At 62.9% G+C, this 15,029-nt stretch overlaps 1 protein-coding gene across 10 annotated transcripts in view; it reads left to right on the top strand.

Annotated features, from left to right (window-relative positions):
- The window catches only part of LOC309857750 (trinucleotide repeat-containing gene 18 protein-like), an 83,271-nt gene extending 68,999 nt beyond the window's left edge, over positions 1-14,272 (top strand). For all 10 annotated transcript variants that reach the window (XM_082750507.1, XM_082750506.1, XM_082750508.1 and 7 more), the window contains 11 exons: positions 2,713-2,865; positions 3,238-3,379; positions 5,043-5,160; positions 5,530-5,605; positions 5,692-5,800; positions 7,787-7,903; positions 8,484-8,648; positions 9,038-10,368; positions 11,945-12,181; positions 12,294-12,368; positions 12,668-14,272. In XM_082750507.1, the coding sequence (XP_082606633.1) occupies positions 2,713-2,865; positions 3,238-3,379; positions 5,043-5,160; positions 5,530-5,605; positions 5,692-5,800; positions 7,787-7,903; positions 8,484-8,648; positions 9,038-10,368; positions 11,945-12,181; positions 12,294-12,368; positions 12,668-12,874 (2,730 nt within the window). In that variant the 3' untranslated portion in view covers positions 12,875-14,272. The remainder of the gene's footprint in view (positions 1-2,712; positions 2,866-3,237; positions 3,380-5,042; positions 5,161-5,529; positions 5,606-5,691; positions 5,801-7,786; positions 7,904-8,483; positions 8,649-9,037; positions 10,369-11,944; positions 12,182-12,293; positions 12,369-12,667) is intronic.
- Positions 14,273-15,029: the final 757 nt, after the last annotated feature.

Below are 15,029 nucleotides of genomic sequence, written 5' to 3'. Positions count from 1 at the left end.
ACCCTTCTAGCACACACTCCCTGGAGTTGGCGGAGGGCCGCGTCCCACAGGACTGCCCCCCAGCCCAGCCCCGCTTCTCACGCCCGTCCCAGGCTTCAGCTTGGCTCCGCGCTTCTGGCGGCAGCACTGGCCGTGTCGCGGGGGTTCCCCGGACCCGCAGCTCAGGGTCGATGATTCCCCAGAGAGATGCCCAGAACCCAGGGGGCGTTTTCCTTACTGTGACGGTTCATCAGGAGGCATACAGTGCAGCCACAGATGGGAGAGAGGCCCGGGGCAGGGGAGGACGTGGCACTTCCTGCCCTCTGCAGGTGCTCCCGACCCAGAAGCTCCCTGAACCCCTCACGTAGGGTTTATCTGGGGACTTCTTCACTTAACTCAGTCTCTGGACCCTCTCCACTCTCCCCTCTGTGGTGGATGTGGGGGGTGTGGGTTGAACTCAAGAGTTCCTGGCTCCTCCACCTGGCTTGGTGTTGCTGGCAACTGGCACCCATCCCAAGGCTAGCGGGGGGCTAACCCGCAGTCTCCTCATCAGGACAAAAGGTGCTCCGATGATCCGGGACGTCCCAAGGGGCTTAGGAGCCCTGGATCAGGAGCCAGGGGCAGAGACCAAGTTTGTATTTCTTCCCACGTTCGCGTATCACTGGACCCTGTGAAACAGGTTACGCGTATTAACTGGACTTCACAGGTGGCTTTGCTCTTCGCCAAGGTCATGGCTGCTAATGATCACCCAGGCTGAGCTTTGAATACCCCCTGGGCCACACTGGCCCCTGGGTCCTTGGCCAGGACGTGGCACCCTGTGTTGGGGAGGAGCGCAGGGGCTCACTGATCCCAGCCTTCTGATGGCACAGTGAAGGCCTGGAACAGAGCAGCCAGTGCTCGTAGCTTTGGGAGATGCGCTTCCATATCCTTCTGAGATTTGTACATTGCTGTTTGCCATCAGCCTTATTTTACCCTTCTTAAAAGCATTATTTATTTATTTATTTATTTTGCGGGGGGAGGGGCAGAGAGGGAATCCCAAGCAGACTCCCTGCTGAGCACAGAGCCCGACTTGGGGCTCGAACTCAGGACCCTGAGATCGCAACCTGATCCCAAACCAAGAGTCAGATGGATGTTCAACTGACCGGTCACCCCGGTTCCCCGGGAGTTCTTTTCTTACTTAAAAAAAAGAAGGTTCCCAGGAAGGGACTTTCTGGCCAGCGGGAAAGAAACCGTTGTCAGTGTTGTCTGATTAGAACTGTGGTGTGGAGGTCGCAGGAAAGAAAGAAAGTACAAGTCCACCCAGAGCCCGTTTTGCTGTCCACCCCTCCCCACCACCCCTGCATGCACAGCTGCAGAGACGGTCACCTTGGGGTGAGCTACTTACAACAGATGTTTGGGGGAAAAGTCAACAGAACCACATTACAGACGGTCCTTTGATCCCCGGGATGCCTAACGATTTCCGAAATGTGAACGGTGAAGGCGTGCATCCGAAACAAGAAAATGTAATTCTGTCTCATCCCCATGCAAGTGGGGAGCCACACCGAATACTTTCTGTCCCCGTACCGACATCTGCTCTGTCCCTTAGAATGCCACGTGCTGTGGATGTCACTTGTCTATTGGGAAGCCATGACGTCTGCAGTGGTCTTTTTAGTATTCGCTCGGGATTTTCTCTTTATGTTTCTTCATTTCCCACATCCTCTGGTCCATGATCTTGATTGGTTGTTTCAGGAATGTGTCTTTTAAAAAGGTGACCCCCCATTGTGCCCAATCCTGCCGCCTGCCCATCTCCCCTGGGTCGTGCAGGCCCTTAGCCTGAGCTGGCTCCTAGCATCAAGTACCCCCACATTGTTCTTTCCACCGTCACCGCTGGCCTAAAAGCTTGTAACTGGATCTGTGATGCGCCAGCGTTTCCCTAAGGTCCCGGGACAGCCGGGTGCTGGTGCCTGATGCCTGAAGCCGGTGGGTGTGCTCTCGGTGCTCTGATTCCGGTTTCCACACCGTGGGCACAGGTGGTGGGGGGCGGAGGGGCAGCTCATCCCACTCCCCATCCCTGGGGGGGGCTTGGAGTGTGTTGGACTTGGCTCTCCCCTCACTGCTGGGGTGCCCCAGAGGTAGTTGGAAGGGTTTTGCCTGCTCCTTCTGGCACGTGCCTGTGGAACTCACCTGTATTGTCCTGTTTTTGTGGCATCCCTTGGAAGTGGAGACCCCTGTGCCTCCATCGCTGCAGGGGGTTAAATGACCTGCACCCCGCCCCCCCTCAACACACACACACACACACACACACACACATCACGTCACGAGCAGCGGCTGACGTGACGCAGTCTCCGTGTTTATCAGATAAACTTTGGGGAGGAGGAGTTGTAAGGCAGGACTTTTGGTAAATTCCCCTCTGTGTTTAAAAAAAGAAGAAGAACACCATGTGTGTGCAGCCTGTGTGTTTAGGTGGTTGTACGAGCTGGTGGAAGGTTCTGGAAGGATGCGCCAGGCAGCCACTGGTGATTCTAATTAGTGCTGTGGAGTTGATGGGCCGCACTGGAGAGGAAGTTACACTTACATGCACTTGGGTACTTTTTTTTTTCTTTTTACAGTAAGTAACATAGTAGTAATAAAACAATTAGGATTAAGAAAAAACACGCTTGTGGGAAGGAGGGGAGGTGTTTTTTTCCTCTCCCTGGAGGGTGAGTGGCGGGGGTGGGCGGCCTCTGATGGCACCTGTGATGCTTCCTCACCCAGAAGAAGAAGGGGAAGGAGGCTGGCTCAGGGGCTGCGCTGCCCCCACCCCGTGTTCCCGCCCTGCCCCCCGACGCCCGGGCTCCCCACACCGGCTCCCCGGCCGCTGCCAAGAGGAGCAAGGCCAAGGCCAAAGGGAAGGAGGTGAAGAAGGAGGTAAGGCCTGCTGTGCCCAAGAATGAGGTCCCCATGAGCCCCTGCAGACAGGGGTGAGCCTGGGTGTGCCCAGCCCCCGTGCCCTCCAGTCCCTGGCTGGGCTGTTCATCCTCAGACCCACTGTGTCTGAAGGTGCTGCGGCAGCACTTGTGGGCTTGACCATCCGACGTGTGGCCCCAATTTGCCCTCCCTCAGGCCTGTGGGCTGAGGCCAGCTGGACCCCTGCTGCACCTGTGGCAGGTGTCCTTGCTGCACCTGTGGCAGGTGTCCCTGCTGCCGGACGTGTGACCCTGGGTGTCTAGGGAGGGTCCTAAGCAGCAGAGCTTGGGATGGTGCGTCCTCAGGCACTGGCCTGCTGTGCTCTGTCCCCAGAATCGGGGGAAGGGGGGAGCTGTGAGCAAGCTGATGGAGAGCATGGCTGCCGAGGAGGACTTCGAGCCCAACCAGGACTCCAGCTTCTCCGAGGATGAGCACCTGCCCCGCGGCGGGGCCGTGGAGCGGCCGCTAACTCCGGGTGAGTACCGCAAGGCCGTGGGGGCTCTAGCCGGCAGTGGCGGCCCCAGGAGGGTACCTGGGGAGATGGGGGGCTGGGGGCCTGGTGTCCATGGTGAACCGAGAGAGGCCAGCTGGACTCTGGTTTGGTGAGCTCACGGGGTAGTGGGGAGGCACGGGGTCGGGGGCCGCAGAGGCCGATGGCTGAGTCTCGCAGGCCACAGGGAGAGTGTGGTCTTTGCCCTGTGGAAACAAGACCCTGTCAGTTTGTCTAAGTCCGTGAGGCCGGAGCGGTTTGGAAAGTGCTTCCTGACTGCTTTGTCAGGGACGGATTTGGGGGGGGTCCAGAGGGGGGACGGGGAGTCTGGGTGGGAGGCCCCGTGAGGATCCTGGTGAGCAGCTGTGGGCTGCAGCGCGGTGGGGCAGCATGGACGGAGGCGGGGTGGTTTGAGGGAGATGGGGTGGGGTTGGGCACGTTGTGGGGCGGCGTGTGGATGGGTGAGAAGGGGTGCGGACGGGTAGTCGTAGGCGCGGAGGGAGTAGGGGCAGTCCTGTGCCGTGCTCTGCTGGCTGGAGTGTGAGGAGCCCGGAGGATGACCCCGGGAAGCGACGTATGCCTGGCACGTGGCCCCCGGGGTCTGGGGCTCGGAGGGGTGGCAGAGGATGTGAGTTGGGTGGGGCAGCTGGGAGCAAGAGGAGGAGCAGGGCTGTGGGCCTTCCGCCCAGCCGGAGTCAGTTGTGGTGTGTGACAGCCTCTCAGTGGTGGATGGCGGGAGGTGTCCGCCCTCCCCTGTCTGCGGGCCAGCTGGGCTCGTTCCAGCAGCAGGAGGGCTCAAGGGACTGCTCGGCACGATGGCCGTGCTGCCAGAGGCTCCTGAGGGCAAGTGGGAGCTCCTCCCTTGTGCCACTGGCCAGAGGAAGTCACGTGGCCACGCTGGGCATGGAGGGGTGGGCAGTCCACGCGCCCACGGTGAGGCTGTGGCGTGGGTGCAGGTGGCGATGGCCAGGTGGGTGGGCCATTCTGTGTGGCCCGGTGACCTGTGCGGCCTTGTCTAGCCTGATCGCAGCCGGGTGGAGCCAGGCTCATGGTCCCATGGGGCAGGAGAGTGGGCCTGAGTGTCGGAAGCAGTGTGACCCAGCCTGGAGGAGGAAAACTGAGGCGCATCTGGATTTGGGGTGCCAGGAGCAGGTGGCCTTCAAGCCGAAGGGCAGAGGCAGCTTCAGGATGAGAACAGGCTCAGAGGTGGTTCAAGGGGCCAGTGAGGGCTGACAGCCTTGCTGGCAAGTTTGGAGTTTGGCTTCTGCCGGGACCAGTTACATTCTCAGTGGAACGTCCTGGACGTTTGGCTGAAGGGGTAGCCAGCCCATCAGGGGTACAATGACCTGGAGCTTCTCGCCCAGGTCCCAGCAGCCGTGGTCTCTAGGGTAGAGGAGGGCCAGCACGAGCAGGCTGTCACGCCTGGTTCCTCCCTGCTTGGAAGCTTTCCAGAGGCCTGGGTCAGGACAGGAGAGGCTGCTCATGGCTCCGCCGTGTGTCTCTGCACAAAGCCTGTCCGGCACACGGGTGGGCACACGCGTGTACACACACAGCCTGCAGGGGTGGGGGATGGGGAGCTTGGGGCAGGGAGAGTGGGTCTCCGGCTGCCCCCCGGCTCCAACCCTGCCTCGCCACTGCCCCCCTGCAGCCCCGCGCTCCTGCGTCATCGACAAGGACGAGCTGAAGGACGGCCTGCGCGTGCTCATCCCCATGGACGACAAGCTGCTGTACGCGGGCCACGTGCAGACGGTGCACTCTCCCGACATGTGAGTGGGGCCCTGGGGGGCTGCGTGGGTCGCGGCGCTGGGCTCAGGGCCCGAGGACCCTCCGCTGGTCCCATGTCCAGGGTGCCGGGCCCCTGGGGGCAGGCGGCTTTGCTTCTCGGAGCTGGGTGAATGGTCCCGGAAGCCCCAGGGATGTGCTGGCCTCTCTTGGACCCGGAACCCCTTTCCATCCAGGGGAGGAAACAGACCCAGGAGGGGAAAGACTTGCCCTAGGTTTATACAGGGTGTCTACAGCCCCCCAGGCTCCAGTGTCCCACCTGGGAGGTCTGGGAGGCAGAGCTGGTGCTTGGGGGAGGGCAGGAGGGTCCACGGGGTCCGTCCTATCAGCGCGCCCGTGCTGTGGCCTTGCAGATACCGTGTGGTGGTGGAGGGTGAACGTGGGAACCGGCCCCACATCTACTGTTTGGAGCAGCTGCTGCAGGAGGCGGTGAGGGCCGGGCTGGCGACCGGCGGGGTGGGCGGGGGCTGGGGCCGTTCCTGGTCGACCCGGTGCTCAGTCCCTGGTTTTTCCAGATCAACGATGTGAGGCCGGCCTCCACCCGCTTCCTGCCGCAGGGGACCAGGATCGCGGCTTACTGGAGCCAGCAGTACCGCTGCCTGTACCCGGGCACCGTGGTCCGAGGTGGGTCCCCCGGTGTCTTCCCGGTGTCCCCCGTTCCCCCATTCGGTCGGGCCTCAACCCCAGTGGGCACAGATGCGAGTGACTTACCAGGCCTCTGGGCTGGCCACAGCCTCAGGCCCTCGGGCCCTCTGGCTTCACATCAGCCCCTCGGGGGTCCTGCCATCGGGGGAGCCCTCTTGATCCCTGATCCCCATTTAAGTCCTGGGATGGAGCTCCGGTCACACGGGTGTCACTGACTGCCGCGGGTCTCACCCGGAACACTCATGAGCGACATTGGCTTTCTGATTCCACATGTGGACTGACAAGAGGGGATGGTGGCCCCCCGGACAGTTGGGGTGCTGTTAGCAGAGTAAGAGATTGGGGAGCTAGACCGATGAAAGTCATAGGAGCTGAACAGCACGCCCCGTAGCCATCACAGACCGCACACACTTCCGGGAGACGGGGGTGTGGATGTCCATTACCTTACCAAAAACACTACCCCCGACCCGCTGCCCAGGACAGGACAGCCCGCGGCCATCTAGCTTCTGTGTAGACACGGGATGGTGTGGGAGTGCTGGGCAGGAGGTCTCAGTGGTCACGGTTCATCGTGATTCAGCTCCCCCGGAGTTTTCTGTGCCCTGGGCCACGGTGGGGTCACTCTAGGGACTCCCCAGTCATCCCTCTGAGAATTGGATTTCTCCTGGAGAGTCTCTGCGTAGCTTTCTGAGAAAGCCTGTGGGAGGTAAATCCTTCCACTAGGTGCGCGCCTGATCGCCGTTCCAGTCTGTGCTTCGATATATGGCTGAGCTGGGCATCAGGCCTGGGTTGGAAATGATTTTCTGTCCCCGCCTCAGGGGCACCAGGCCATTGTCACCCGGCTTCCGATGTCTGAGAAGTTCAGTGCCGTGATTACTGTCAGGGCTTTGTAGGAGGCTTGCGTTTGCTCTCTGGAAACTGTTGGGATGTTGTCAGTATTCCTGGAGCTGGGAGAGAGAGAGAGAGAGAGAGAGTGAGAGTGAGTGTGTGTGTGTATGTGTGAGTGTGCGTGCGCGCGCATTGCTGGAGACTTGGGGGCGGAGGGCTCCGTGAAGCAGGTGTCCTCTGTCCCCAGCCGCCGGCGCTGCCCCCGTGAGCCGGTCCCTGGGACATGCACTCCCGAGCTGGGCCGCTGGTGGCACTTCTAGCTTTTTCTTTTTGGTTGTCTGTTTCTTCCCCTGTTTGTTCCGCTTCCCGGGGAGGACCCGCCGCTAACCGCGCTCTTCTGGCCCTTCCGATCTCTTGAGTTTCTGAAATTCCTGCTGTCACGGGAGAAATTCCCAAGAGATTTTTATTTTCTGAATCAATCCTTCCCTCTCCTCATCTCTTCTTTCCTTTTTGAACGTTTGTGTTCTGTCTTCATGGTTTTTTAAAAAAATTATTTTGTTTCATATCTTGTTGCTTGTATCCATGTTACCGTTTTTTTAAACTTCCCCGAGAATCTACGGTTTCCCTGTGGGGCTTCTCCAGCTCCCTTGTCTCCTGAGCCCCTCTTCCTCCCACGTAGGGGCTCCTGTGCTCACTCTTTGGCCTCCCCTTTGACCTCTCTGGTCCACATCTGCCTCTCCTGGGAGGCTGTCCTTTTGGCCCTGCTGGTCCCTAGGAAGCAGATCGGAAACTGTGTGGGAACAGACCTGTGTTGTGGGGACCCCAGGTCTCAGCAGCCGGGGTGCACCAGCTGCAGGCCGGCACCCTGCCCACGGCCCTGGCCTTGGGGTCTGGCGGGGCTTTTGCATGTGGGAGCAGCTCTGCTGTGCCCTAGGCGTACATTCTTAGCCTGTCCGGGGTTGTGGTCCCCTGACCCTGGGCTCCTGCTGGGACCACATGCCCTGAAGCTCACATTCTGCACCACTGTAGACCTGTACTCGCACAGGTCAAGCCCAGGGCCGCTCACTGGCTGGTGTCTGCTCCCCCTGTGCCCCTCAGAGAGCAGGTCCATGGGCCTTCCTCACTCTGCCCCTCTGCCAACAGGCTTGCTCGGCCTCGAGGATGATGGGGATTTGATCACCGTGGAGTTTGATGATGGGGACACGGGGAGGATCCCCCTCTCCCACATCCGTCTCCTGCCTCCCGACTATAAGATCCAGTGTGAGTGCTGGCTCTGCTGCCCAGGGATGGGGCGGGGGTGACCCTCACGTCCACACCTGGCTCCCCGCTGAGCCCGACTCTGGGCTCTGGCCACGTTCGGACCATTCACACCCTTAGGGTGGCCCTGGCAGGAGCCGTGGGTCGGGCTCCCCAAGTCAGCATCAGGAAGGGGCTCCTCGGGCTCCCCAGGCCAGTCACTGGTACCAGATGTTCCATGTTCCCGGTGTCCACGAGAGCATGGAGTTCCTGCCTCGGCCCTGTGTGTGATACGAAGCTCGGGTCCCCTGGCCGGGCTCCCTGACTTCTAGGGCTCAGTGGTTTTGAGCTTCCTCCGTGTTTTTGATGGGGCAGTCTTGGCTCAGCTGCACCCATGAGGAGCCCCATGGAGCTTCCTGTGCGTGCAGACACCTGACTGCACCCCTGCAGATGGGGCCGCTCTCCCCAGCCGTGCAGCCCCTGCAGGCAGGCCATGTGGGGTCAGCCACGGGGTCGTCCAGCCCCTGTCCCCCACGACAGATAATACTTGGGTGGCCAGGAGAGCAGAGAGCTGGGCCTGAGCCCCCGTCTGTGTGCCCTGCAGGTGCGGAGCCCTCCCCAGCTCTCCTGGTGCCAAGTGCCAAGCGCCGCAGCCGGAAGACCAGCAAAGACACTGGGGACAGCAAAGATGGTGGCACCCTGGGGACGGAGGAGCCCGGCGCCAAGGCACGAGGGCGTGGGCGGAAACCCAGCACCAAAGCCAAGAGTGGTATGTCGGTCCTAGCTCGGACTTGGCCGAGGCCCAGGGGCAGGTGTGGGAACGGGTGGGCACGGGCCACACGCCTCTGTGGGGACTTGGTCTCGGGGTACTTGGACTGTGTGACAGATTGGGAGCCCGAGGCCCTGGGAGGCACGCTGGTCTGTTGGGGGCAGAGTGGAGGTTCAGTCAGGTGGTTCACTCCAGCATCCGGGGACAAGTGCTTGGAGCCAAGACAGCTGGGGACCACATTGGGGTCACCACCTATAGGATGACAGTGATTGTGGAGCCCAGACTGGGTGCTGCTTGGGGGCACACAGAGCTGGGCTTGAAACAGGGCTTTCTGGTTCGGGAAGCCCCTGGCCCCAGCCTCACAGAAGCTTTTTTCTTCTCTCTTCTAGATAGAGCTGCTGTCCTGGAGGAGGGGGGCCCAACAGAGGAGGTCCCCAGTACCCCGTTGGCCCTGGAGCCCCTCAGCACCCCGAATTCCAAGAAGAGCCCCCCAGAATCTGCGGACAAGCGGGCCAAAGCCCCCAAGGCCCGCCCAGCGCCCCCCCAGCCCAGCCCGGCACCATCCACCTTCACCAGCTGTCCGGCTCCCGAGCCCTTCGGGGAGCTGCCGGCCCCCACCACGGTCCTGGCCCCCGCGCCCCTCGTCGCCATGCCCATCACCATGCCCGCCACCCGGCCCAAGCCCAAGAAAGCGCGGGCTGCTGAGGAGGCGGCCCCCAAGGGCCCTCGGAGGCCTGGGGAGGAGGCCGAGCTGCTTGTCAAGCTGGACCACGAGGGCGTGACGTCGCCCAAAAGCAAGAAGGCCAAAGAGGCCCTGCTGCTGCGAGAGGACACGGGGGCGGGGGCCTGGCAGGAGCCCAAGGGCCTCCTGACCCTGGGCGGCTACCCCTCGGCCGCGGGCGGCGGCGAGCCCAAGGCTGCCCGGCCCAAGGCCGCGGACGGCGAGCTGGCCCAGGAGCCCGGGGCCGGGCTCGAGTTCGAGAGCTCGGGCCACCCCAAGAGCCCGGACAAGGGCCAGGCGGAGCAGGACGGGGCCGAGGAGTCGGAGAGCGGCGGCAGCAGCAGCGACAGCGGCGGCAGCAGCAGCAGCAGCTCCGAGACCGAGGGGGAGGAGGAGGCCCAGGGCGGCGGCGGTCGGAACTGCAGCGCCTCCAGCTCCCGGGCGTCCTCGTCCTCGTCCTCCTCGTCCTCGTCCTCGTCGTCCTCCTCCTCCTCCTCGTCCTCCTCGTCCTCGTCTTCGTCGTCCTCGTCCTCCTCGTCCTCGTCTTCGTCGTCCTCGTCGTCGTCCTCGTCGTCGTCCTCCTCCTCGTCCTCGTCGTCCTCGTCGTCGTCCTCGTCGTCCACCACCGACGACTCCTCCTGCAGCTCCGACGACGAGGCGGCGCCCGCCCCCGCCGCCGGCCCGTCCGCCGCCCCGGCTCTCCCCAGCAAGACGCCCAAGCCGGCGGGCAAGGGGCGCTCCTCGGCCCACTCCCAGGGCAAGAAGGCGCCCGCGCCCCCGCCCCAGGCGCCCCCGCCCCAGCCCCCGCAGCCCCTGCCGGCCAAGGCTCAGGCCGGGGCAGGGGCCAAGAGCCGACCCAAGAAGAGGGAGGGCGTCCACCTCCCGACCACCAAGGAGCTGGCCAAGCGGCAGCGCCTGCCGTCCGTGGAGAACCGGCCCAAGATCGCCGCCTTCCTGCCTGCCCGGCAGCTCTGGAAGTGGTTCGGCAAGCCCACCCAGGTACCTGAGGGCCGGGGGGGAGGTGTCTGCCGCCGTGGGCCCCGCCTCCCATCTCCTCCGGTCCGCTGAGACCCGGGGCGGGGCCGGGGGGCTTGGGATGAGCCGTGGGAGGCGATCCCACGTTGTGCTCGTGGCCCCCGGATCTGGTGTCCAAAGCCACGTCCTCCCCACCCACCCCCAGCAGTGCTGCGTGTGATGTGGGGCCCAGACCTGCCCCTCTGCGGAACACAGGCCAGGAAGCAGGCAGGGATGGGCGCCCAGGGCGGGCATCCAGGCACCATGCAGAGGGGCTCTCAGAACCCCACAGACTCTCGGTGTGGGCTTCGTGCTTAGCTGTCCTCGGGGGGCGGGGGGCATGTGACCCCAGCAGGAGGCGCAGCTTTCGCTGTGGGGGCTCATCGGGTGCCCGCCCACCCGTGATCGAAGGGAGCAGGTGCTGGCTGCCCAGGTCTAGGGTCACTTGGCCTTGTCGTAGATGCCCCCCCCGGGGGGGAGCCTAGTGGCCGGAGGAGGGAGGGAGTGGCCACAGGTGGCGGGAAGCCTGGGGGCTGCCAGAGACAGGTTGGTGTAGGAACCGTAGCCGCCCACTTCAGCTCGAATTTATTTTCAGCCTTGAGCGGAGAAGAACTTCAGCGGTGTTGAGGACCTATATAGGGTTCAGTGACAAGGCACTGAGAAAGTCTGTTCCCACTGGGGTCCAAGGAATTAAAAGTAGGAAAAGGGCATGCCGCAGCAGGTTGGAAATGAGCGTGTCGGTCTCCGCTGTTCAGGCAAACTGGCCGAGTCCCCCGGCTGAGGGAGTTTCAGATCTGAGTTTGGGATCGCACTGCTTCCGTGGGGGGCTTAGCTTTGCTGAGGTCCGATCCGTGGGGGAATGGTTGCCCCAGAGCTACTTGGGGCTGTGGTGGGTTTTGGCGTTTTGGTGTGTTCCGTCTTTGGACCCGCATGTCTGTCTCTGTGCCAGTCTATGAAGTGTTTGTTGAGTGACTAAGAGAAACCCAGCACGCTCTGGGGGCCTGGCCGATGTGTGCCTTGTGCTGGATCATGCGGGCCCAGGGCTGACCTTAGTCAGGAATGTCCCCGGGGGGTGGATGTGGTCCAGGACAGCACCTGATCAGGCCACCTGGGCGGCCGACTCCCAGCCCCACGCTGCCAGCGGGGGTGTAAGAATGGGGCTGTGTAGCCGGTGACCTGAAGGCGGTCACAGGGTTCACAGTGTGATCGCTGTGGGGGTGGGATGCTGCTAGAGCTGGAAGCCTGCCCTGTCCCCTTGATGGGGCTCACTGTCCTTCTCTGGGCACGGCTCCACGAGCCTTCTGGACAGTGGGTACGGGGTCTGCGGGCCCTCCCAGGCGCCCGTGCCAGCACCGCTCTGGCACAGGGAACAGAAGCCCCTCCTAGTGGCGCGCTGATCGCGTCAGGTGCTCCGTGTGCGGAGGGGTGAGGAAGGCTCCCCAGCTAGAGTGAGCAGGGGGTCGGCTCCCTCCCAGCCCGCCCCCCCCCCCGCAGGATGCCCCGAGCTCAGGGAACGGGGGCGGGCTGGCCAGGGCCCCCTGACCCATAGCGTGTCCCGCAGCGCCGCGGCATGAAGGGCAAGGCCCGCAAGCTCTTCTACAAGGCCATCGTGCGTGGCAAGGAGATGATCCGCATCGGGGACTGCGCCGTGTTCCTGTCCGCCGGCCGCCCCAACCTGCCCTACATCGGCCGCATCCAGAGCATGTGGGAGTCGTGGGGCAGCAACATGGTGGTCCGCGTCAAGTGGTTCTACCACCCCGAGGAGACCAGCCCGGGCAAGCGCCTCCACGAGGGCCAGGTGAGGCGGGGCGGGGCTGAGCAGCCCAGAGGTGGGGGCCAGGGGTCTGGGCTCCGGGGTCGGGCAGGGCTGTGCGGGGCTCACAGCCTCCCTCTGTCCGACCCACACGCAGCACTGGGACCAGAAGTCCGGCCGCAGCCTCCCTGCTGCCCTGCGGGCCTCCAGCCAGAGGAAGGACTTCATGGAGGTAGGGACTCGGGTGGAGGCCAAGCCCCACAGGCTCTCCGCACCCAGCATGGACGGGGTGCATCCGGGCCCTCAGCCCCAGCCCTGTGTCTGGCTCGGTGCTGTCGCTGCGCTGTCTCCCTGCACTTTGGGGCCCTTAGGCCTTCGGGCCTTTGTGTTGGTCTGTGTGTCTGTCGGATCTCTCTTGTGCTCTGTGTTTGAGCCCTGGCCTCGGCCTCTCGGGGGTGGGGCGGAGGGGTCTTTCTCTGTCTCTGCCCTCAGGGGCCCCCCAGCCCTGACGCCCGCCCGCCGTGCCCGCAGCGCGCCCTCTACCAGTCCTCCCACGTGGACGAGAACGACGTGCAGACCGTGTCGCACAAGTGCCTGGTGGTGGGCCTGGAGCAGTACGAGCAGATGCTCAAGACCAAGAAGTACCAGGACAGCGAGGGTCTGTACTACCTCGCGGGCACCTACGAGCCCACCACGGGCATGATCTTCTCCACCGACGGCGTGCCCGTGCTCTGCTGAGCGCCCCGCGCCCTGCCGGCTGCCTCGCGCCCCGAGCGCCGACGGGGGCCCCTCACCATCACTGCCACGTCTCGGGGACCACGCGCGTTGGTTGTGTGCATGCAAGTGTGCCCTCGGACGGCCCGGCGTACGTGAGTGTGTACATGTGTGTGCCTGTATGCATGCACGTGCGTGCACGCGTGTGCACACGTCCCCAGCCCCCTCCCCACGCCCCCCGGGCGCCCCTCCCGCCGGGGCTCCTCTCTGCTATCAGGGTATGGCTCTGCTGGGCCCTGGGCTGGGGCCGCCCCTCCAGCACCTTGTAAGCACTTGGCCGGGCGGGGCCCCCAGGACTTAGGACCCAAGCGCCTCCAGGCTGAGGCCAAGGCCCAGCAGGGATGCAGCGGGGAGGGGGTTTCCGAGGAACCAAACTGACACTCGCTCTGGGGTTCCTGCTGCTTGAGGGCCCTCCCCGGGGCTCTTAGGGCCCAGCCCCCCTCAGCACGGAGCTGCACCCCAAGCCTCCAGCCGTGAGATGGGGTGGGGGGGCCAGACGCCTGCCCTCTCACCGGCCAGGCCAGGGCTGCTCGGGGCTCCGGCCAGGAGCCCGGCCTCTGCCCTCTCAGGATGGCCTGGACTCCGGTGCAAGAGCCAGGTGCCAGGTTGGGGGAGGCTGCTCACCCTGAGGCCCGGGGGAGACCCACTCCTCCCGGCCTGGTCCCGTACACTACACACAACCCCAATGGTGCTGAAGCCCCGGCCCCGGCCGCCTGGAGGGAGCGGCAGCTCTCTAACCTGTACAGTTCTATTGTACCAAGACAAGAGACTCTCCCCGCCCCTGTATCATACGCCTTTAAATGGAGTCAACTTTTTAATTATATATATAAAGATAAATATATATAAATATATATAAATATAAACTTTTTAAAACTGTGAAAAAATAGCTATGAAATTATAAAAAAAGCGAACACATTCTGACGTGCAGAATATTATTTTTTGTTTCCTATTAGATTGTGAGTGTCTAGCACCCAGCTTCACGGGCCTCCTTTGTCCTGAGCACACCCACCCCACCCCCCACCCGGCCCAGGTGTACTGTACTCGTCCCCAGAACAGAGAAGCAGTTAGGGAGAGCAGAGGCGGAGGGAGGGAGAGGGGGCCGGCCGGGCGCAGCGGCCCTGCTCCCCACCCCGCTCGGCCCCAAGAGCACTTACCAGCCCCTGCGCCTTCCAGGGGGACGGGAGGCCTCGTCCAGACAATCTTAAGGGAAGGAAAAGCCAGACTTCGGTTTTGTTTTTTGGGGGACTGTTTTCCTTTTTTTTTTTTTTTTTTTTAAGTTTCTTTTGGAATTTTGTTGGCGAATTCTGTGTGATCTTTTTCATAAAAAAAGAAAACAAAAGAGAAAAAGCTATAATCGGAGAACTGCTGTTGTCTGGAGTGGTTCATTTCGGGTCTGGGGGGGTACCCTCTAACTTTCCAGGGCCAGGATGGGGGCGCGGGGGGCGGGGCGCCCCCCTCATGCGGGGCTGTTTACACCCAAGCTCCCGTCAGTGAAGGGAAATGAAGGGTTTCTCAATGGCCCTGGCCACATCAAAAGCCAGAAGTGGCCATGCTGGGTGGCTGAAATAGGGGACAGCACCATTGGTGCCAAAAGCACTCTTGGCCAGTCCGAAGCTGGAGGTCTTGCGCTCCCAGCCACGCCCACATCTGCAGACCCCAGAACAAGGCCAAGTGCAGTGGTTTCAGGGATCCTGGGTGGGGATGCGGGACGCACCCCTGCAGGGTTGGGGGAGGCTGGGCCCTGTGCTGCCACCCCCCCTCCTGCCCTGTCAGCTCTCAAGCTGACCCCACAGGTACTTGCCCAGCGACCTGCCAAGGGAAGGACCCTGGTGGGCCTTTTGATCAGAGAAACCAAGTCACCGGCTCCCTGGCGGCCACACCCACCTGGAGCAGTGTGCTGGCGCCACCTGGTGGCCCCTTGCGATATTGCCTTCAGTTCTTGGCTCCCATGGCTGCCCAGGGCGCCCATCTGGTGGAGTGGGGTGGAGGGAGCGGTGATAACCTGCCCAGGGGGTCCCGGTGGGTGGGTCCCCGAGGCTGCAGGCCTGGACCACAGCCCCTCTGATGGCCAGCCCCTCTGTGTAACCCTTTTCCAAGGGACTCTACACCAAAAAGTGGA

The sequence above is a fragment of the Mustela nivalis genome, assembly GCF_964662115.1.
Source record: "Mustela nivalis genome assembly, contig: HAP1_SCAFFOLD_1172, whole genome shotgun sequence".
In the NCBI taxonomy this organism is placed as follows: domain Eukaryota; kingdom Metazoa; phylum Chordata; class Mammalia; order Carnivora; family Mustelidae; genus Mustela; species Mustela nivalis.
The sequence above is the reverse complement of the archived record's forward strand: the minus strand, read 5'-3'. Positions and strand labels throughout refer to the sequence as shown.